Source organism: Neopelma chrysocephalum, unplaced genomic scaffold, assembly GCF_003984885.1.
Source record: "Neopelma chrysocephalum unplaced genomic scaffold, ASM398488v2 Primary Assembly neopelma1_26b, whole genome shotgun sequence".
In the NCBI taxonomy this organism is placed as follows: domain Eukaryota; kingdom Metazoa; phylum Chordata; class Aves; order Passeriformes; family Pipridae; genus Neopelma; species Neopelma chrysocephalum.
The window spans coordinates 649393-673329 of record NW_020897696.1 but is presented as its reverse complement, the minus strand read 5'-3'; the positions used below and the strand labels follow the sequence as shown (position 1 = coordinate 673329).

Below are 23937 nucleotides of genomic sequence, written 5' to 3'. Positions count from 1 at the left end.
TTTCACATGGACAGTGCCATTCTGTTACCCACAGCTTTTTCAAGGGAATACTGCAGCTCTCCAAGACATCTTGATTTAAAGAAACAAGGATGAGAGGCTTCCACATGGGTTTTGTTGTCCACCTATTTGTGCTGGAAGTAGGAGGTGGCCTGTCCTGCCCACACAGAAACCTCCGTGTTGTTCAGCTGAGGGCTGTAGGACAGACTTCAGGGGTGCCCCAACTGGCATTGGGCATTTGCACAGTGCCACAGCTTGGAGAAAGAAGAATAAATATTCTTTTCTTGTGGTGTGGAAAATGCAGCCAAAAGCTTGCCTGCTTTTTGAGGGCACAGTGTCCCAAAAGAGACTCTTAGCCAAGTGATCTGTGACATGGAGAGACGTGGTCCAGGGAAAAAAATGGTAAGACAGTGTCGGGCCTCAAAGATTTTGATGCAGGTACGACCCAATATCTCAGTAGTCTTCTGGTTAAAGGAGATGCTGATTTCACCTCTTCTTTATGGACAATGAAAGTGGCACTCTCCTTAATGGCAAAGGCTGCAGGGGGGAGGCATTGAAGGTATAAATGGTTTCCCAAGCTTATAGAAGAAGCAAATGTGGGCTGGGAATAGAATGCAAGTTTGTTGATTCACTGTCAAATAACCAACTGTTTGACATCCTGTTCATTGATTTTGTTGTCCACTGTGCAATAAAATTATGCCAAGGTTTGTAGCTGTGTATTGAGGCAGTGAAAGAGTTATTACACCTTTTTTTTTTTTTACTTATCTTTAAAAACAAGGCAAAACAAGTAATTTTCTACAGGAACATTGTAGTACCTTTGTTGTACATTATTTGTCCTGGAACTGATTAGCAGTGGCAGCTTTCACCATAATTACACAGATCATAATTAAACATATTTTTGTTTTATGAGCTGTGACAAATTCAGATTCTCTATAAGGCAGCTCTTAGGAATGAAGGCAATTTGCATGTTATAGCGAAGTGCATGTTACAAGAGACATACTAGCAGATGGCTTCAGGGCTTGTTTGCATTCAAAATATATGGCACCTGCAAGCAAAAATACACTGGGCTTTCTCCACGATAATTTGGGGTTCTTATCCACGTGGAATCAGTGTTACTCAATGGACCAGTTATTTAATTCCCAAATGTCCCCAAACGTGTCAGAGCAACTGGGCTTCTGCAATCTCCTGAGATCTGCTTGCAAAAAACTCTGTCCGTTCCCGTAGTATTTGGTGGTCCTTTCATAGAATGGAGTACATGTGAGGGTGGATTAAAACATAGGTGATAATCTTCCAGTTCCCTGAGAAAGGAGTTGCTCCTGTCCCTCTCTAAAAATTGTTTGAGGTGGGGAGATAACAACAGAGTCACTAAAAATGCAGTGTTTGAATACCAAGTCTATTGTCAGATCCAAGTTGAATTTTATGGTTTTAGAATAAAATGACTTGGAAGAGGAGAGATAAATACCATTGAAACAAAATGCAGTGAAACAAAATGCTTGAGTTTAGAATGAATGAACCGTTTGGACTAAGCCTGATGGAACATTTTTTTCCTGTTTCCCTTCTCATTTTGCTATAAACAGTAGATCTCTGTGTTTGAAAGGTCTGTGTGTTTCCCCTCCAAACACTTTCAGAGCACCTTGAAATATAATTTTATAAAATTTGTCTGAAAAACAGAAACATCAACATCACTGTTCTTTAGCCAAGGAGCTGAGATATCAAGATATTGTAAATAATTTGTCTGAGGTCACAGAGGGAGGCTGAAAAAGACTGATGACCTGACCCAGATTTTCATATCCTAGGTCATACCCAATTCCTGAACTACAAGACCATTTGCCTTACAGGACCAGCTCTGCTGGTCTTCAGCTCTGCTGAATGCATCACTCTAGTTTCCTTTCTTAAAACAGGTGAGACACAACACCCGAATACTGCCCTGAGACAACAGATATGATATTCCAGTTTTGAGTTCACCCTGCATTTCATTAACACTCATACTTCCCAAATTCAGGGAAGATGACAAGTGAATGTGCTTTCCTCTCCTGACCCATTTCCATAATGCAGCAGTGCTGAGTACCAGTGACAGCTCTGAACTGTAGGCAAGTTCAGAAGGTGAATTATGGTCATATCTTCTGCTCACCTAATTATTTTCTGAATCACAACCAAACTGAAGGTGTTCTCAAAAGCAATGAATAAGCTAGAAGGAATTCCATTGCAAGTGTTTGAACTGCTGTGTGACTGGTGGGGCATCAAACTCTTCTCAGCCTTTGCTCTCCAAATGTGTAACATAACAAACAGTATCTCAGCATCATGCATTCGAAGGGATGGCTTCTCAGTGCATTAACTCATAACTACGTGATGTGCACATTCGGTGAATTCACCTGCTTCTTCCTGAATAATTCTGCATTCCCTGTTCTCCTTCCACTTATATGAAACGGGTAAGAATTTTAGATGAGCAACACATGCAAACTCAAGTCCTTTGGGGCAATACATCACCTGAGGTGACCGACTCTTTTCAGCATAAACCCATATACATAGCCCAGTGTGTAGGATGCTTGCGTGGCTTGGTGAACAGCATAATTCTGCTGAGAGCATGCTTCAGTTTGTACTTCTATGAGATCTGATAGCACCTAGTCTGATTTGTGAACACTGCTGAGGAAAGTAAAGCCTTGCATTTTTTGCTCTATGTGACATCTCAAGATTTCAACTCCCAGGAGCGCCAGGTGAGAAGTCAGACCTGCATCAGAATGACGCAGAAGAAGTAGGTCAGCAGTTTCGTTTCATGCATCTTCTGTGTGCCTCTGTGTCTGTGTGTGTGCATGCGTGAACTTGAGAAAATGGAAAACTGTAGCACTGAATCCTTAAGTTTCTGCTCTGGCTTCTTTAGGCAAGAGTCTCACTGACTGTTTCATGTGCAATTGAAGAGAATCAAGGCTGTTTTGGCCTCTTGCTGCAATAAAACATGTGGCAACAATATGTGGAAATGGTAAAGAATTGCAGAATGAGTGGATTTCTTCTCACAGCAAGCAGGGGCTTTGGCTAAAAATAAGGAGAATGGTGTTATTCTTTGCCATGTTTCGTCTGCCCCAATTGCACTCTCTCTGCTTAGTGCCTGCCAAACTGATAGCTTGCTGAAGATTTAAAGAAGCAGCACTCACATTGCTGTAATAGCAGCCAGAATAGCTGAGGTTATCATCTCTTCTTCAGGCTTTCCTTCCCAAAGCCTGCCAGAAGCAAGCATCCCACCTTTGCTCCCCTCATTCTTTGTGTCACAGGCACTGTCCTGAGCTGCTGCTTTGGTCGGTTGGGCAGCTTGGGTTGCTAACCATGCCATGAAAACACCACATTTTGGGGGCAGCTGGGCAGCAAGGGATTGACAGCATGTCTGGCCAGGGATTATAATCCCTCTCAGGCTGGGGGAGTTTTGGAAGTGCGCTGCCCAGGCTGCCGGCAGCTGAGGACGATCGGGCTGTTCTCTGGAGCAGCTGCAATTTGAGCGGGAGGCAAGGGCAACAAAGAAGTTCATCCCCCAGATAAGTAGTCGAAAGGAAATCAAACTGCCAGTCAGGTCAGCCTTTTCCACTGAGGAGCAGTCCCACTGCAGGGGGGCCTGGGCTGAAGTCACTAGGCAGTGCCAGTCACTGTCCATGGCTACCTTCATGAGCCCTGCACGGCCCAGGCCAGGCACCTTTTCTGTCTTTTATAAGAAGCAAAAGGGGAGAAAAGTCAAGAATGGAAAGCGGGTGGGGTCTGGTTTTGCTGGGGCACCTGAAGCATAGTGGCCCCATACCCCCAGAGCCGCAGCTGCCTGCAGAGGCGTGGGGAGGAGGGTCTGCAGCCCGCAGTCAGCCTGCTGTCGGACAGTCCTTTGTGTGTAAAATATTAATTCATCGGGATAGGCTGCCGTGACGGCCCTGTTGCCGTATTCTCCAGGCCGAAGGATCGCGGCGCGCTGCCAGGGACGGCGGCGCTGGCAGAGCCATGGCTGTGCCCGCCATCCCGGAGGGCCGCGGCCGACGGGCGACGCGGGGCTCCCGCGGGCTCGGGGCTTGCGGGAAGGGGGAAAGGCATGGGAAAAGCGGAGGGAGCGAGAGGGGGAGGCGAGGGGAGGCTCTCCCTCCTGGGTGTTCGCAGCCGGCATGGTATCCAAAGGTGTGCCAGGCTCCGCCGTGCCGCCAAACGCGTGTCCGGCGCCCGCGGCTTAGGGATAGGCTGGGAGCGGGCACACGCTGACCATCCTCCAGCCCAGCCCGGGGGATTGGTTAAGGATCGGGGTCGCGGAGGGCAGGCAGCAAGGCTCAGGCAGCGCTTCTGCCTGCTCTGCCTCCCGCCTCCCCCCCCTCCCCCAGCCCCCCCCTTCATCCCCGTTGTGTGTGTGGCAGCTAAACACCGAGGCGAGCGGGAGCGGATGGCGGATTGCACGCACGCCAGGCAGCCTGGGATGCTGGCTCTTCCTTCTGCTGGCTGCAGGCAGGGCTCGGTTTCAGGCATGAGTGGAGAGAAACCTAAAAAGAAAGCTTTCTATCTAGTGAGGATGAAGCCACTGAAGGAGCCCACCAGCACCACTAACAACAATGTCTCGTTTGTGATACAGTACCACATAGGCAAGGAGATCAAACACATTTGCAGCAACTGCAGTCGCGGGGAGGAAGCCCGTGACGGTGAGTGCTGAGATGCTGTGGGTGTAGGAGCGAGGCAGGGGAGCGCGTGTGCTTGCATGGGGGGTGCGCGGACATGTGTGCGCTCCCGTCGGAGCCGGGGATGCTCGGCTTGCTCCTTCACAGATCCCAGGGAAAGAGGAAAGGGAGCGAGGGAGGAATGCACTGGGCACTGATACAGGCTGTCGATCACGGATATGCCAAGAGGGACAGGTCCCTTCATTTGCCACAGAAGCTTTGTGCTAACAGTTAAGGCAACAACTCTTTTTTTTTTTCTTTCCCTTTTCCCCCCAGTTGTTCTAGAAATTGCTCTTTGTATTGATTGCGTTTTGTTCCCATTCCCATGAATTTTAGATCAGGGTTTTCTGCCTTGATATATCAACTTTTTTCTTATCGTGCTGCAATAGAGTTTGCTTGACTCAACTCAGTATTTGGAAGGACTGATTTACCTGGAATCTGGCTAGTGTGATTTTCATGGTCCTGTCAAATGCATGGGGGAAATTGTATTTTTATTGGAATTAATATAGTGCTCTTCAGACAACTGTTCTCATCCATTCCCCCTCTCCATTTGGGACTGAGCAAAACCTCCAGAGGGTATTCAGAGAGTGAAGGTATAATTGATCACAGGTGTTGCTACAGGTAAGTATATGCTTTTTATGTTTCTGGGAAGGCAGATATTTGAAAGCAACAATGAAAAATTCTTTGCATTTTGCCAAAGTCAGCAATTAGGAGAAGCTGAGAACTAAAAACAGCATAAAAGCATTCAGGAAAAAATAGCCTCGCAGATGTTACCCCACATGCTTTTTCAATGTTGTATTACTTTGTTTTGCTTTGTGGATCTACATGTTACTTAGGACTGAAGGCACTCGACTTAGGACTCCCTATTAACGGATGTGGCAGACAGATCTCATTTTCTGAAGGTCAGGGAAAGGCTTTTTTTGGTGATAAATGTGAGTATGAAAGTGTTATTGTTTTCTGAGCTGAGGTTCTTATTAGTTGTTGGCACTTCATTTTTCAGCTTTGTCATTGAGGCTGGTATTATTACTATTATTAATAGTAATATTTTAATTAACCAAATCTGCTTTCATTTGCTCTATGCAAAAGAGCAAAATATTATTTGGGATCTCATGGTCCTTTGTCAACCACAGGTTTTCAGTTTAATGAAGTAACTGTGGTTTTGCTAATGTCGCTTCAGAATTAGCATCCTGCTAGTGTGATTATAGTTTTCTTTGATTAAAAAGCAGCTAAAGCTGAACGGAATTGCTTTTGGTGGAGAGGGAGAAGATAGCCTGAGAACCCTGGAAACCCACAGTGGGTTAAGTGCTCTTACTGCTTATGCCACTACAGCAGAGGGAAGAGTCTGATGAAGGCTATACAAAATGTTGAGTGTTTTCTTTCTTCTTATGTGCTGCTAGTGACAGCAAGCCTCACAGATATTAAATGAAGAGCAATGTCCAGCAGTAGTAGTTACTTTACGCTATTAGTGTGGCTTATTTATCCTTAAAAGCAAATGAAGCCATTTGTTAAAATGTGCTTTCCTACATTAATCGAAATGACCTAAAACTCAGTTGCATCAACGTCTTTTGCTGAGGTTTTTTTGCAACCTTGTACTTGAAATCTTAGCACAGTAAGAAAAGGACATGCTTTTCTCCCTTTTAAGGCACACATGTACACATGGATGCATATGAATGTATAACTCCAGTTACTTTTACCTCCTAGCAGACAAATAGGTATGTATTCAAGGAGTTTGCTTTCTTTTCTATATTTCATTATTTAGCTTCAAACTGTTAGGTACTCCAAGGGGACGGTATGTCTCTTGACAGGAGATATCCTAGTAACCCTAGAGAGACAAAGATTAGAGCAGAGAGGCTCCCAGCCAGCAGGCTTCCAGAGCATCTCATCAGTCCGTTTTCACCCCCTCCTTCTGTGGGGTAGGATTTTATTCCACCTCATGCAAATAACTTATAAGATCATAATTTAAAAGGTATTTAATACCAGTACAGCCTTAATATTTTCTTTCCCACCAGCATGCACAGCTATGAGTTTATTTCAGAAAGTAAAGGAACTGTAGTCCCGGCTATGCTAGGTGGTCATGCTCAGTGGTTTGACTCTGTCACATTTTTCAGGACTAAAAGACACCAGTTTTTTCTCTGATGAATACCTGTTCTGGACCTGTTGGGGCTTGGAGGGAAAGGATGATATAATGAACTGAAATTATGATGTGATGATAATATCCTCTGGAGAGATCAGGTAAAAATCTGTGAATAACTCAGATATGAAGAAACCTGTTGGGATCTCAAGATGTCTGTGCATCCTCACAGTTAGTGACCACTTAGTACTTTTTATAAGGGGAACCCACTGAACTTTGCAATGTGAACACCCCCACCCTCCTATTCAAACTATGTATGGTTTATATATGGTCTTGCAGGCCTAAAGCTGCAAGTGTACCTAAAAGTGTACCTAAAAGTCCTGTGTGAGTCCTGTGACCTGAACAACTGTTTTATTTGTTGGAACTGTGTACAAAGACCCAGATTCAGTCCCTATAGCATAGGCAAATCGGTGGGATACATTGATTTAATGCTGAAATATCCTCCACATCCAGTTATGAGTCCTGGATTCTAGTCATTGTCTTACTCTGCATTTTCATTGTACTACTGCACTAGGAGAAGGAAAATTTATGCTGAAACATAGGGAAATTCTTCAAAGACCACTAACCATTCTAGCAAAACTCATGACTAGGAGAATAGTAGAAGAGATAACCATGAAACTGAAGGAAAAGATGGAAGCAGGTGCTGCGTCATGTATCTTGGAAGGGAGGTCATGTAATTTGGAAAGAAGTTGGTGAAAGAATTTGGAGATGCAGATGGGCTCACTGAAGTAAGGGTAAAGGGAGTTGATGTGGATGCAGCATTTTGATGAGGTAAAAAATAAGTGAGGAGCTCAAAGAGAAGCAGGAGGCTACAGTAATGAACACTGTAGATGCTTTAGCTATTGGACTGAAAGGAATGAATTTGTTTAATGCTAATTTAGTTGGAAAATAGAGATAGGGGTCTATAAAGCACCTATACTGAAAGTTTGGGGGACAGAATAACAGAAATGGTGTTGAAAATGGACTAGTGAAACTGTATGTGGGGGAAGAATGAGGTATGGCCAAGAGATATACAGGACAGGATGCCATAGAGGCAATCAGACATGGTAGACTGAACCAAGAGAGAGAGGTCAAGCATAGAAAAAGATATGAGTCACCTCCAGGAATAAAAGAGCAATCAGGGCTGAGCTCTGAATGCTGCCAGAGGAGGGCTGCGAGGAAGATGTTGGGAGAATCAGGATGGTGAAGAGTTGTAAAAGTTCTAAGGAAAAATCAGACAAGAATAGAGACAACACAAGTGGAGGCACTTTGAAAGTTCCAGAAGCATGAAGGGGAATGAAAATACTTTCTGAATGTGAATGTGGGGAAGTGATTGATAAGCTTGTAGAGCAGAAGGAGCTGGAACTACAAGAGATCGAAGTGCACTGGAATGCTAACCATTTCCTGGTATGTACAGAGCATTTCTCAGTATGCTAATTTTGGTGGTCTCTGGGAGGGCTGTGACAGTGCTGGGTCATACCAGAGGACATGACTGATGAGCAAGAGAACAGTAGTTAGTGGAACAAGTGCAGGACGAAGAGATTTCGATGGGGTTTTTCTAAGATGTTAATACACTGGAAATTGCTAATCTCAGTGTCCTGCCGAAGTCTGAGCCTTGATCTGGAACATGATATAGACACATCTCTACTTTAGCGTGGCTAGAAGGAACTGTAGAGTCTTCAAAGACACCCAGAAATGACCTAACAGAAAGAGTGAGTGGAACAAATGAAGTGCAATACTTTAGATTTTTACGCGGAGAATCTGACAAGAAAACTTAAGTGGAAAGCAGTTACCTAAAAGTGTGTTGGAAGAGAGTGACTACACAGAGCAGAGCGGTTTTTTATCACTGACAGATAAGGGTTATCAGCTCAAGCATTCTCTGCAGGGTATCTCTGGGCAACTTCAGACATGTCCATCCGTGTATTGCTCCATACCCAAGTTTCTTGTCTGTAAAATGGAGATAGTGGGATTTCCTTTCACCTACCTGCTGATCTGTAAATAGACTATGAATCCTTTAGTGGAGGGGGGGAGGAAAGTACTCTGTCTTGCCATTTGCATTCCTAGTGCCAAGGACTGTGAGGGTCCAGGTTTTTAGGGTATTTAGGTGCAAGTGTAGTGGAAATACAAATAATATTAAGAATGAACATACCCGAAAGGTTTCGTTCAGAGCTCATACTCAGTCTGTTTATTATGTGTTCCTATACTTCAGGGTTTTGCTGTTTAAGCAGAAATTATTCTATGATCTTATATATGCATGAAAGTCAGCGTGGAGTGAGATACTGTTGCCGTAGGAATTCCAACACTTGTTTTTCTGCCACTGTGCTTCTTCTAGAGCTTCTGGATAAATATCTTTTCCAAATAGAAAGGGGGGAGGGTTCTGTATGGGGGTTGTGCCTGTGCGTACACATGTGTGTGTGCATGTGTGATTCCTACCTGCAATTAAAGACTGTTATTTCTTTCTACTGCAAACCTTGAGAACAATTACCTTAGCATCACTGAAGAGATTGTCTCTGAGGGTGTAAGCCCTGCAAGAGCTGTGTATAAAAATAAGTTTTACTTCACTAATTCTCACATTATTTCAAACAGGAACTGCTCTTCCATTACCATCTGTAGAGGGAGCACAGGATGTGGCTATGAGGCATTGCAGTCTTTTACAATTGTACCTGTCAAAAATACTAAAATATTTGGGATTAAAAAAATTAGTCTACATAGAATGGATAAGTAGGCAAAAAAACAGTGTACCTGGTCCTGCTGTGAAGCGTGGGAAGATGAAAAACATGTTTGAGGTTTCAACAGCTGATATAATTATGCGATGTGAGTCTTTAGTCTCTGAGGGATAGTTACCATAAAGAAAGAGGCAAGGAGGGAAACGCATGGGCTTTCACTGTGGTGTGAAATATGTCTCCTTTGCAGAACAGGTCATAGAACAAAATTGGTTTGTTTTTGTCAATTGAACTCTATAGTGTTTTATTTGGGTGAATACGATGCTACGCCAAAGTTGATGAAATCAAGCAAAGATACTCCATGTCCCAACAGGTGGCCCATTTTGCTTCCACCAGCATCACTTCCTGCTCCAAAAGATACAAACCCTTGTTTTTTTGCAGATTGAGAATTAATCACAGTTTCTAAGAGGAAAGTGTGATTTCTACTCATGGTAACTTCCAGATGTTAAAATCCCAAGGCAGGCAGGACATGATCCTTTACCTTTCCTTTACCAGGGAGAGGGCAAAGTCCCAGTGCCCTGCTCCCGTCAGTGTGCCTTGCGTGTTGGGGACTAACAGAAGCTCCTCAGTTACCTGTGGTTTTGACTTGAGATCAGAGACTAACAGGGATGCTGTTAGTGCTGCTGTGGCTGGATGTGGCCTGCAGGCAGGGAGGACAGTGGAGAGGAAGAGAAGAGGAACAAAAGGGTCAGTTTGGGCTATAAGAGGGACATGCCTCTGGCTTACATGCCAAGACTAGGAAATGCAAATGGCTGATCAGTGATATGTGAGGCTTTCCTTAAACACTAGCAATTATTTCAGTTGGCTAGTCTGCAGCAGAAGAAAAGAAAAGGGATGGGGAAAGAGAGGAGGGGACATTTATGTCCCAAAATAAAGCTCAAGAAATATCACCAAGCCTGGGGCAGGTAATTAACTGCTCACAAGCAACTCTGTAGTGACTAACTCATATCCTGTTAAACTACCTGTAGCAAAAACTGCTGGCCACAAAATAAGACAATTGTGTACCATTCCGGGCGACACTGCACTGGCAATAGGAAGTTCACAGCCAGGTTTGCATGGGCTGTCACCCAGCAAAGCTCCAGGCTTACTTTGAGGAGCCTTGGAAGATGTCTTATCCAAAACTGCAATATAATTTTCATTATTGACATAAACTGTAGGAAAAATATAGGTAGTAAGCAAGGTCTTCACTTTGGTAAATTAGATAGTATGGGGAGAAAAAGTGTACACAAGATTGGGTCAAGCTTATGCAAGAAGATGACTAAGTTTTTTGTTTTTCAGTGAAAACTTCTGTGTCCCTACCAAAGAAATGTTAGCCACCTTTTCTGGGAATTCTGTATATCTGTGTCATTGACTTGAGGAGTTTTAGGAATAAAACAAAAAAAAAATGATGGAATTGGTCATGATGGCTCAGTACCCTCTCATTTTTATTACACAGTGTTGACATGATGACACGGATAAGAGGACATCTCAATTCTTTGGGTCTTCAGAGAGCAGATAGCTTGCCTGTTTCAGTTCTGTCTCCTCTTATTGATTTCTCTCCTTTCCAATGCTGTAACTCCATTGTCAGCTTTTGATAGCATTTTGTCATCCAGCTTTTTATTCTGAAAACCAAGTTTTAAGTCTTGAGACATGTAAGCCTCTTAAATGCAAAGATTGGGGCAACACTGAACAGGCAATGAAAAACCAGTTCCTTGTGGGGACTTCATAAAAATGGATAAAATGCCTTCAAGTATGATGAAAGCGATATAGCGGTTTTCCTGTATTTAACAACAATGATCTACTGTTGCCATCTTGATTAGCATGCCCAGTTTTGCTTCTTCTGTATCAAGTTAGATACATCAGAAATATAATATAAAACTGTTCGATAAACCGTAAAAGGCCACAAGTTTTCAATGTGTGAAGGGGGCAAGCAATTAGTAAAAAAGAGGCAAGATGTGGATAGGTATAGATGAGGCAAGGTATAGATCATGGAGGGACACATTCTTGTCGCGCTCTGCTATTACCAGAACACTTCAAACTGTCTGTCTTATATCGACCTGGCTGAATAAGCTTGGCTTTCTGTGTCTTTTTTTTTACATCCATCACCTGTATGTCCTATTCTATGCTTTGATCCCTGCCCCGGTAGGCAGTTGGTTTCCATTTCTGTGTTTTGTCTTTTCCAAGTACCTCTCAGTTACTTAGAGATGTTTCTCTTAGAGGGTGATTTGCTCAGCTGGCTTCTTACTTTTTCTTAAACTTGGGATTCTTTAGAAGAAAATGAGATAGGTGGAAGTACTTCACTTTACAACCATTATTGGAGTTTTATTCATTGATGTTGTCACTGCCTATCAGAGCTTAACATCACAGAAATACTGGGTGTGTAGGGAAGAGATCAGAAGACTCAGTATTCTGCCATGTGATGCCTCTTCCTTTCTTCTCTTTTTCTTTTCCTTTTCTTTTGTTTGTATATTATATCATTAAAAGCAGCAGAGTTCATTTATGGGCTCCTTGACTGATGAGCAAAACCTATCCTTTGAGTATACCATTGTATTTATAATATTATCATTCATTGCTGCTCCCTCAGCAGAGGAGGTAGGCTTTCTACATCAGTTTTGTATTGTGAGATTTTGTTTCTTGATCTGTTTCAGTGACTGGTAGTAAATGTATAGCTATTCCTTTGTATGCCCTAAGATTGTCTTGTTTGTAATCTGCCCATACCAAATTTGGCTTCCTGTTGCTAACACCTTATTCAGACTGCAATTAGCCAGAATCTAATTTCTGGAGCACAGTATAAGTATATGCAGTACCATATTGCTAACAGTCTGCCAGGATGTCTAGGATTAATTGGATATATTTGTAGCCTTTTAATGGATAACTCGAGGTCTCACGCACCTTCCCAAATCCATTTGCCAAGCCCCAGCATCAGGGCACTGGTGTAACTGAGGGGGAGCGCCAGAGTGTAGAGTGGTTAAGCCAGCTTTGTCTGTGTGTTTCAGTAGCTTCCTTTGAAACTGAACAGAACTGTGATGTTTGCCATTATCTAGATGAATGCAGCAAAGCTGCGGAGGGGTGAAGTTGGGACACACTTGGAGGCCCTGTTTTTCCTTTTTGACTTTGATTTGCACACTTCTTGGAAAATAATGATGTTCTTGCCATCCCTATGAGGTGGAAAACTGTCCTCTTGCTGTTTTTTGCTCTTGTGAAGTGACATGAATCTTCACTGGTCTGTTGCTTTTAATCTCCTTGTCTCAGAAAGCATTGAGTGGAGAGGAGTAAGACGATGTTTGTTCATGTCACTGTCATCTCTCCCTGACTTTTCTGGCTTTGGGTCGAGCTTACTGAAGATAAGGCAAATCCAGCAGAGCCTTTGCCTTTGGATGAGACTCTTAAATTCAAAAGAAGATCAGTTATTTCTGTTGCTCTGAAAAACAATGAGCACACAGTATAATTTAAATCAAAAATAAAATCTGTCATTGTAAAACCACCTGCTGTAGCTTCTTTGGAACTACTAGACATAGCGTTCTGGCTTGGCAATGCACAGGCATTACCATGCCTAAAACATGCCCAAAATAATTTTGCCCATCAGCCATCATTAAGATGTACTGTTGAGAGAGATCTCATGGACAAGCAGTGTTCCTCAGCAAAGGAAAGCTCTGGATCCCAAGTGAGAAAAAACACAAATAAGAGATGACCAGACCTGACTGGCAGCCTCTTCATAGACAGTGGAAATTTTGAGTTTGAAAATATGACTCAGGAATAAAAGCCAAATATTTCCCCAGCCTTCCCCAACACCTCTCCTTCCCATAAAATAGAATTGTGTCCAAAATGTCCAAAGAGAAGAGGAGGGCAGGTTTCTGCATATTTATGATTTATAGTGTGCTAGTCAGGACACAGACTGGGGTGAGAGACATGCAGGCTCCAAGCCCATGGTTTGTGTCACTTGATTTGTGATTACTGTTGTACCCATTTCTTTGCCCCTAAGTAGGAGAGGTATTCAGTCTCAGTGACTTACCTAATCTCCAGATTCCAAGGGTTGCAATTTAAGATGTGCAGGCTTTTGTGCAGGGAGGGCCCAGTGTATCTGTTGATTTTGGAATCCTTTTGGAAAGGATGCAAGGTGTACTTCAAATCTTATCTTTCTTTCCTGCTGCCCTGAGCTGTGCAGCCCAAGGCTAGGATGACAGGTTTAGTGCTGCAGTTCAGTAGACACCCTCCCCTATCACTACTTAAGCGAAGGATCTTGCCCTCTGTCATCTTTTGCATGACATTTTTCAGGCCATTAGTCTAATGGCTTTGTGCAATAGAAGTGCAGGGAATAAAACGAAAATGGATTGAATTATTTAATTTATCTTGGGAGATTTTGGTAGCAGAAAATGATTTTTATCTCACCTTGCCACCTAAGAGAAGTTGATTATCTGTTTGAAAAAACAGAGACTAATGGTATTTTAAATCTTGTGGAAGCACAGAAGCGTAATGTTAGTAATACTGAGAATATTAGGTCATTACAAGAAAGAAGTGTCCAAGTTTTGTTAGAAATTTTGATAACAATATTTTTTATCTTCAGCAGTAGGCTGAGGGGGGTTCAGCTGCAACACAATTAGTGTTGTCCTGAGTGTTAGTTTTCCTTTTAATACAGATTCAAGAATCAACAGATGGAAATGTTGGTAAGCAGACTTCTGTACATTGGAGATCTTAAGATAAATAATTAAAATACTCATTTACTGCATCATGACAAATTAGCCAGGCCTGGAAATGTCACTGGTCTACTGCACCACATATTAGCAAACTTCTCTGAAGTATTGGTGATCCATATATTCACATCCATGCAGTCTGCAGACACAGTCCCTAATGTCAGGAGTCCATGTCATAAGGATTATGGCACCAGCTTTATCTCTCTTTACTCCATGCATGGGTGCAGCTGCTTTGACATTTCCAATATTCTGATACTATCTGACGCAGTATGTGTGCAGCTCCAATGTTATTTTTAACATGGAGACTCTATCAACCTTGCTTTTGGTAAAGTAACTAACTAAATAAAATAAATAGATATGTTATTTCTTCTGTATCATCTGAAATTGAACTGATATAAAGAGTATGTTTGTCATGCTGCTATAGACTTTTGTAGAATCCTATATTTCTCATTTTACTTTCCAAGCTTCTTAAAATGTCAACACTGATAAAAATTCTGATGCACAGGCTGAACAGTCAGCAGTGTCAGCATGTCTGTACACAGACATGTGGAAGGATTGATGGATGGATGGACAGTGGAAGCTATTTGAACCAGAAGTGGAACCAGTATTGAAAGACCTCTTCCCTCTCATCCCAGGCACCAGCCAAACAAGATGCTTTCCTTATGCTAACACACTGGTTTTATTGGATAAATAGTCTTGAAATTTGGGTTCACCCTGAAGGGAAAGCCAAGTGCAGAGATTTGCGTGGAACTTTGCCTGTTTGATTCTGAATTTTACCCTGTTGAGAAATAGAAGAGTGAGATGACTAAAGCTTTCATTAATATTCACAGCCCCAAAATTGTCTGCTGGTTTATAGCCATGAGGGTAAGAAGATGTCTTCTAGCAAACTGCCGTGGCACTTAAGACAGAATTTGCTGCCTGCTCCAGCATCTGAATAGAGAAGAGCAATTTCTGACTGTCTGCTCTGCTCTCTATAGCTGACAAACTTGGGCTCCTCTAGCAGCCACTGAAGAGAATTAGACATGATACCTAAAGGGTAAAGTAAGGAGGGACTCGTTAGGCTCAGTTATGTAGCTTCCTTTCTTTCGAAGTCCACCCCCTAAGTCACATGTATAAACAAGACAGAATTCAGGAGGTGTTTTCTTTTCCCTTTCTTGTGTCTGTCATTAAAATAAGGACAGCATTTTACCTGCGTTGTTTGACTCTAGTTACTAATGTGGGTTTGGCTTTCTATGCATTTTTGTCATCTCAGTCAAATACCATTTTCGTTATGAACTCCATATGCTTATGCTGAGCATGGAAATCCATGAGCCTAAAAGAAAATAGGGAGGCCCTGTATTTCCAGTGAAGTGATGGGCCTTTCTCTTATTCATCTCAAGTCGGCAGAGCAGCCAGTTCACTAAACAGCAAGACTGGCCTCAGTTCACTAATACGTTTTCTGGCATTGCACAGAGACACAAGAAGGATGTTTTTGGGCAATATTTTTGTTTGGGATTGTTTTCATTTGTTTTTCTTTCTGGCCTTCTTTGGCCACTGGGCCATGTGAGATAAATACATTTTTAAAATTTGCAAGCCTATATGAAGATGGGTTTTACTTTTAGAATTCAGCTGCTGGGAGCTGGTGCAGCTATTCCCTGGGTTTAGTAAGTGAATGAAGGTGTTCTTTACCTGCTATGATTAATTTATTTCAGATTTTTGCATTATTGTTGCATGTACATCAGGTTCCATTTTTATATGTTTGTGTATAAGTACCTGGAAGCATATACCTGTTTTCTTTCTTGTGTCCTCCCTTTGTAGCTAAATGCTTAGGAAATTTTTCATCCTGAACACCATCACAAACTTTGTACAGCTTGATGTGCTTGGCCAGATGTCATGGTTCACGTTAGTCTCTACTTTAGCGGCATTTTGTTTGAATTCACAAGTTAAAGAGATTTTTGAACACCAGGTTTTGCATGGCAAAGGTTCTGGCTCAGTTGGAAGAGCATATGACATTTGACTTGACAGAAGGGGATCTGTGACACTTGTAGGGTGTTGTGTGGATACTTACAAAAGAGAGCAGTACTTAAAATTGAGAACACTATTCCCCATAGATTATATGGACAGAGTCAATTTATATTGTCAAAAAATGCTCAGAAAGTCTTATGTTGTAGTTGTTGTGGTTTTTTGGGGGTTTTGTTTGTTTGTTTTCTCTGCTTGGTAGCAGAATCTTGGTAACTTTGAAAGGAAACTTTCAGCATGTAGGCAAGTCAGATTTCATTGTTTTGTTGCTTTGTCCAGTGCTAGCAGTGAAGGGGTGAAAAAAGATCGCTTCATTTTAAGTGTAAGAAATGTCAGGGTTTGGTTGAGTTTTATCCTACTTCTGTACTGAAAGGAAAACTCATGCAGACACCTATCACAGTTACCTTCACAATGCTGAAAAATGAACTCTGCTGCCAATGTTATGGTCAAGTGGCTCTGTGTAGGCACACTCCAGCATGCTGCTGGAGCACTCCGCTTGCATTTGCAGCTCACAACATGCAAATGCATGTTCCTCTCTGAAACACCCCAGGAAGGGATCATTCCTAGCAGTACAGTGGAAAGCACTCATTCAGGCCACGTTGTAATGCCTTCTCTGCCAATATTTCTTTCTTAAGGTGAATTTTAGCTGGAAAGGTCCCTTTTACAGCTTTGGCCAATGAAGTTCTCTGACATCAGTAAGGAGGCACATTTCAGTGTGCACCCAGCCTGTCTCAACCCCACATGAGAAGGACCACACATAGCGCAGTTCATCTCCCTTGCTCCTCGCACTCATCTTGTTAGTCATGAGCAAAGACCAGAAGGCCATATTTTACATTCATTTGCAAAGTTCTGGTAGCCCTGAGGACAAAATACATCCCTAATTCCCAACGTGGTTGTCCAGTTGCTAGATGGGCTTGGGTAAGGTAATACATGTCCTTGTGATTTCTTGTTCGCTTTCGTACGATCAGGATTTCATTCATTTCTTTCTGGTAGCATTATTTCAGTGCATACCGCTGCTGGAAGAGCTTTTTCTGTGATCATGTTTTCTTGGTTCCCTGTAGTATTTTTTTCCTTAGCTCTGATCTAAACTCATTCTCATTTTTTGAGCTATTTCTGGTTGCTGGACTTGGAATAATTCATGAGCTTGAAGCTACGTGCATAGATCCTTCCTTTGACTGTAACATTTCTTAGATATACCAATTTGATTACCCGATGTGCTCCATCTTCTTTTAAAGGCAGCAGCAGCTTTTTAGAAGCCAGAGACTTTCCTCTAAATCCACTGAGCAAGAGCAAGAGCAATAGCCTGCAGAGCTCAGCAACTGTGAGACACCCTAGAACTTAATGTTAAAAAAAAAAGATGATAAAAAAGTGAAAATGTAGTTATGAAAATCACACAGAAATACTCCATGTGTTTTAGCCAGCAGCCCACCATGCTTTATTCATGACTTTAAAGGAGTCATGGATATTTTCCTCCCCTTTGAGTATTCGTCTCTGAAACTCAAGGCTCTACCATAAGGACCAAAACAGATATTTCACCACAGCTGAAGGTCTAAAGTAACCATCATTTGAATAAACAAAATTCTCATTATAATGACAATCAGCAAAGACCATATGTAGCTACAATTAGGTACTTAAAGCAAAAGTATTTAGTACTTATTGTAAATTCCTGAACATGGATACAGGCTGTCTCCTTTCAGAGTCCAACAAAACATATTTTTTTGCTAGGCTGTTACTGAAGGAGGTTTCTCAACTCATATTCATGCTCATGATCAATGTGCCATTTGGTATAATTACTCTTTTCCTCTTGGCCAACTTCCTTAAAGAACAGAAATAGAAGTTTCTTTTTCCCAAGAGAAGAAATAGAGTTTACAGGGGAATGGTTTGAACTTTCTAGCTCTTAAATGAAGGCACTTTGTTCCTTTTCTCGCAGCCATTAAAGTAATGAAAAACTCGATTTTTTATCTTTATGATGATAGTGGTGAGATGGTACCATTGTGTTTAGGAAGTTTAATGTTTGTAATGCCATTTTCTGAATAGGATTACTTGTAATAAGAGGGTGTGCCTTTCTCAGGTTTCTGAAATATCTAAAGATATGCCTTCTATAGCTCACATTTTTAGTAAAATAAAGAATTGGATATTCCTACTTATGACAACTCAAAAAGATAAAGATAGAAATTGCTCAGTCCACCAAAAATCCCCCAAGAAATTAGAAGCATTTAAATATTTTTTCTGGGCTTTCTCAAAATAAACAGCTAGTCTTTTGCACTAGTGGTTTGTTTTTAAAAGGGTGGAGAACTTCCCCAATTCCCAGTGAGGACTGGTAGAGCCAAGGTGCTCTTGGATGTGAGCAACTGTGTCTCTGTCCAAATGACAATTAGGAAAATTATCACCCAGTAGCAGAAACGTAGCAAAATGTGAGCAACAAACTCATGGGCTTCCATGAACCGGATCCTTTTCTTGGATTACTTTTATATTTTGCTGCTGAGTAGAATTTGCAGTTCAGGCTGTTATAAGAGATAAATCCAACCATGAAAATGTAATCATTACCAGCTCCTTCAAGAAGACCCTTTCAATTGCTAGCAAGTTGAAACAAGCAAAGGAAAAATTGTTATGCACTGTTTCTTCTTCAGAATAAATTTAGGAGTTGGCGGTACATGGACTTCAGTTCTGGTTTTTCTTGTTGAATGGGTTGAAGACTTGCCAGGAGGAAGACAGATTCTCTGTTTTCCATAGCTTTGGCTTTCAGGAAGAACTTGACCCATGATGGATGAGTCTTAACTCTAGTTGACGAGTTTATGACTGAAGGACCAATCAGATTGCTTAACTACCCATGTGTATGCATAGGTCCATCTAGGACCCCTGAGCTATGGCGCCTATTCCTGTCCACATGTATTGTGGTTTAACCCAGCCAGCAACCAAGCCCCACACAGCCGCTTGCTCACTCTTCCGCAGTGGGATGAGGAGAGAATTGGAAGAAGTAAAGTGAGAAAACTCATGGGTTGAGGTAAAGACGATTAAATAGGTAAAGCAAAAGCTGCATGCACAAGCAAAGCAAAATAAGGAATTCCTTCACTACTTCTCATGGGCAAGCAGGTGTTCAGCCATCCTCAGAAAACAGAGCCCCATCGTGTGTGACTGTGACCTGGAAAGACAAATGCCATCAGTCCAAACATCTCCCCCTTCCTTCCTTTTCCCCCAGCCTTACGTGCTGGGCATGACACCATGTGGTCTGGAACATGCCTTGGGTCACTTGGGGTCAGCTGTCACAACTCTCTCCCCTTCCAGCACCTTGTGTATCCCCAGTCTCCTCGCTGGTGGAATGGTGTGAGGAGCAGAAAATGCCTTGATGCTGAGTAAGCCCTGCTCAGCACTAGGGAAAGCATCGCTATGTTATCAACCCTGTTTACAGCGCAAGTCCAAAACATAGCTCCATAACACCTACTGTGAAGAAAATTAATTCTATACCAGCCAAAACCAGCTTAACATGTATTCGACGAGTTACTGGTGTTGCCAGTGGTTGGTGCCCACTTTTACAGTGATGGTCACAACTCCACTGCAACTGTTTTGCCTGGTAGCATTTCATTTGTTGCACATAATGTTAGAGCCTTGAATTGCAGTAGTCCTGTGGGTATGACTTCTGCCCAGCTTTTTCCTCTGAATTTTTTGGTGGTGTGAGATTTAATCTCCTTCTTTTGGGTTTGGCAAAATACCTTTTAAGGAGGTTTATTTTTCTAATGTTCTGTGCTAGTGGACACATAGCTGTGGGTAGAAATGTTGGTTCCATCTTACTGATGGTTTGTGTTCAGTCTCAGGAGCTGAATGAGCTGAATATGGGTTCATCCAGCTCCCAACATGTTTGCATTTACAGCCTGCTCCCTTCCAGGCTGCGCACAATGGGCTGGGGCTTTCCAAGAACCTGTTTCTGTAATGGTGACTTAGAAAAGTACAGGTTTCTTCAGTAGATGAGTTTTTAGTGTGACAGTGTGATTACAGTATGAGGAGGATGCCTTGGAGTCAATGCCCTAGATGGGAAATTCTACTTGTATCTGACATTTACACCACAACATGTGTTTTTTATAGCAGTTCTTCACAGGCTGAAGCATGGATCCCTCTCACTGAGTGCCTGGCCAGCTCTGCTAATGGGGCTCCATATACCTATCTGCCCTCTCCTGCTTTTGCTTTCTGGAGGGAGACAATCTAGGAGGCAGCACCCCACCTCTCTTCTCTCTCCCCTCATGCTTCAAACAGAAGATCCCCTATCAGAAGTGAAAGAAAGGGACAGTGAGATGTAGTATCTTCACTTCCCTTTATTCTCCTTTGTACAGAACTGGACAGGATCAAGCTCTCAACAAATCACAGCTATGGACAGCAGTTTCTTCAATCCATGAGTAAAGCAGAAGAGAGTTTAGGTTATTTAACCAAGGGTAAAGCCCAGGAATAGTCTTGGGAGAAGGGTGTTTTTGCTGGCAGATGAGTGCCCTAATTATCACTAACGCTTTCTTTCAGACCCGGTAGGTCTTGAATTCCTTAAAATAGCAGTTTTAGTAGGATAGATGAGCTCTTTCATCCATCATGGTGTGAAGTGTGGTAGTGTTCCCAGGGAAAATGGGAGATGTGGGCTTGAGCCTTCTAAAGGGAAAGATGAAAGTGACTCCATGATTCTCCTTTTTGCCAAATAAGTTCTCTATCTGCTCTAATAGAAAAGTCCTTGCATCTCATCTTACTTCCTCTGCTTTCTTAAAAGCATAAACTGTGCATCTTCTCTCTGCTTGTCATTTAGGAAGGTTAAAATATCCCTTCTTTTCAAGCTGAAGTTTTTCCCTAGAGCAACTCCTGGTACTTGTGGAACTGTCTTCCTGTAGCCCCAAGAATAGTGTGATACCTCTTTTGCTGGCCCTGTTTTTCTCTTGGTTGATTTTTGGGTGTGTGTTACACTTGTAGTGACTGCTCTGAGTCCTATTTTGGAGCTGCTGAGTTTCCAGATAGAGTGTGTGTGTGTGTGGTGACCACGACAGACCTGTGGGTTCTGCTCCGGTGTCCAGATGCACAATGGTGATGAGCTACAGTACTGTTTACTTGATTTAGCCTTGAATCTACATGTAGTAAATGTTTAAGAGATGGAAAATTCGGTGAGTTATAAGAGCAATAAGGGATACACAAAACAGTTGATATCAACAAAATCTAACAATCCTTATTTTCTATAATTACAGGATTTATAGGAAGTGATTATGTAGCTATTGTTGACGTAACCTGATGAAGTGTTTTTGTTGCAAGTAAAAATCTTTTGTATTATCTTATAGTACAGAAAATAGTGTTTTGAGAGATTTCATATCAATAAAGATGTGTTTAGAGTGATGCATGCAGTGCAATATAGTTTGCAGAGGTTAAAAAAATGGCTTTCAGATTGCGATCAGCATGAATAATTAACGTTTTACGTCAAACTGTGGGTAAGTCGAAAGCAGGGTCCTAAAGGGATTGGACTTCCTAAGCTATTCTTTGCACTTCTGTTCCAACAAGAGAAATAAATAGACTGAGACAGAGAGATCTCAGCTGAGAGAAGAGCTGTGCCACAGTGTGACCCTTGTGCTGAAAAAGGCAAGTATAAAGGGTGAGAGACTTGGTTTACGGATACCATGCAAAGTGCTACACACCTGGGGAGCAGGAATAATTGGCAGGGGCTTGGAAAATATGAGTGCTGATTAGCATGCAAAGAAAAGCTACTGACAGCCTCTTCATGGCTCATAAACCCACTAAGCCAACTCAGAGCCACTGCAAATGCATACATCCATTGGGAGCTGTTGTCAACCAATGAGGTAATCATCCTCGTTTGGTAAGACTGCATTTGGATTGCTGCGTGCTATGCCTTGTCTTTCATTGGAAAACAGACCTCTGAGAAGTAAGGAAAAGTTTAAATGGGCAATTCAAATAGTAAAGGCAGAGCTAATGATAATTAATTCCAGGTGCAAAGGGAAATTAAAGGGAAATAACTAAACAGAAGATAATAGAAGAGCAGAGAATAAACCATTTTCTGAAAGAAAAACAAGGTGTGTTTTTAATTGAAAGTGTTCCTGTTCAGGTAAAGAGTAGACATAAGTGCTCAGCAATTAGTTGCTCAGGTTTCTTGTCATTTTGAAAAGACACATGATGCATCTGCATGTTGTGTTGAACAAAGCTGCTAGAATAAGGTCCATGTAGTCTGAAATTAAGGGTATTTGGGATGCAGAGTTCAAAAGAAACCTTTCAACAGGAGTTTGTTGGAAACTAGTCTGCAGAATGAAGACTGGTTAGATGTTGATTGGCAATAAGGAGTATTCTGTTAGATTTGTTTTATTTATATAAAGTTTTTGTCATTAAATAAAATGGCACATTTAGTTAATTGTGTCTTTAGGGCCAAGATAATTTTCAGCCTGTTACTATAGATTTGTGCAAATATAACAGAAAGCACAAAGCAGCCATTGGTGCTTCCTAGGAAGGATTAAAATCTAACTTTGTGAAGTAAACTGCCTATTAAGATAATCATGTGTCTGATTAAGAATAATAACTGTTAAGAAAAGGTGTGAGAGAGAACTTAGTGTGATTACCAGTGAGGAAGGTAATACTGAAGATCACAGGTGGGATGTGTGGGCTTCAGCCTTCAGCAATGAAATTGCTCTGTGTACCCAAATGCAGAAAGAGTGGGGTTTTTTTCTAAAATGGAAGTTGGATATACTATATATCAGCAACATTAATAGATGAAATGATTCCCAGTGGTGGGAATGAGAAAACTGGCTGTCGTTCTCCAGGGAAACTTAATAAGTTATGTCATCTTTGGGAGGGCCTGCTATGCTTTTTAAATATAACAAGTAGGTGACCCCAATGCCTCTTAGTGGACGGTCTGGAAATTGACACCCTCCTGAAAGATGTGGGAAAATCATAAGAACATATAGAACAGGCTCAAGATGGCCTTGTCTCTTTTTCCTTTGTAGTGTGTTTCAAACATGTTTCTAAAATTTCTTTTAATTACTTGGATCCTTTTGCATTTGATTTGTGGTGGTTTTTTTTATTAAAACCCCGAGTCTTGCTTAAGCCCCATATGAAGTCTATCTGAACTTCAAGAGTATTAACAACTAGAGCAACAATCTTGAGAGCTGTCTCACAGCCAAACAGCCTGTGAAAAACTCTCAGGTTTAGTTTCCCCATTGCTAGTCCAGAATGACCGCTTGGACAGAAGAAGGAGGGGAGTGCATCACCCCCTTACCTTAAGTTCAGGTCCCAGTATTTCTCTGTGTCTCATCAAGATCTCTTAAGATCCTGGGAAAAAATCGGAACAAGTTCCCAAAAGCACCCAAGTATCAGCAGCAACCGTGACCCATAAGCATCAGGTGGCCTCAAGATGGGATCTCAGCAGTGTGACTACAAGCACTAATCCACATGACAGTTCCTTCTCCCAGTTCAGCAGACTAATCAGGCTGGGCCTGCTTTCCTCTTTGAAGGCAAAAAAAAAAAATAGAAAAAGAGTGCAAGGCTTGGGTTACTTTCCATTCCTGCAAGTACCAGCTTTTTTGGGAACAGCAAAGGTGTGAAACCAGCCTACAGAGCCTGCTGTCAGCGGTGGGTGTCGCAGCCCACAGCCAGTCAGTAGTCATTAGGAGCCAAAAAGGCAGAGAAACCCAGCCAGCTCAAGCAAAAGATGCAGCAGCAAAGAAGAGCACAGAAATCTGGCATTTACTTCTTGCGTCATGGTCTGCTTTTATTCTTGCTGTATTAAAACTGTCATGGCTTTATGCTAATGT

At 42.1% G+C, this 23937-nt stretch overlaps 1 protein-coding gene across 7 annotated transcripts in view; it reads left to right on the top strand.

Annotated features, from left to right (window-relative positions):
• The window catches only part of PHACTR1 (phosphatase and actin regulator 1), a 302232-nt gene that overhangs the window by 151870 nt on the left and 126425 nt on the right, over window positions 1–23937 (top strand). Inside the window, exon 1 of one of the 7 annotated variants that reach the window (XM_027676176.1) lies at window positions 4370–4649. The exons of 5 other annotated variants lie outside the window; for them this stretch is intronic. In XM_027676176.1, the coding sequence (XP_027531977.1) occupies window positions 4397–4649 (253 nt within the window). In that variant the 5' untranslated portion in view covers window positions 4370–4396. One more of the 7 variants, XM_027676179.1, reaches the window with a different exon arrangement.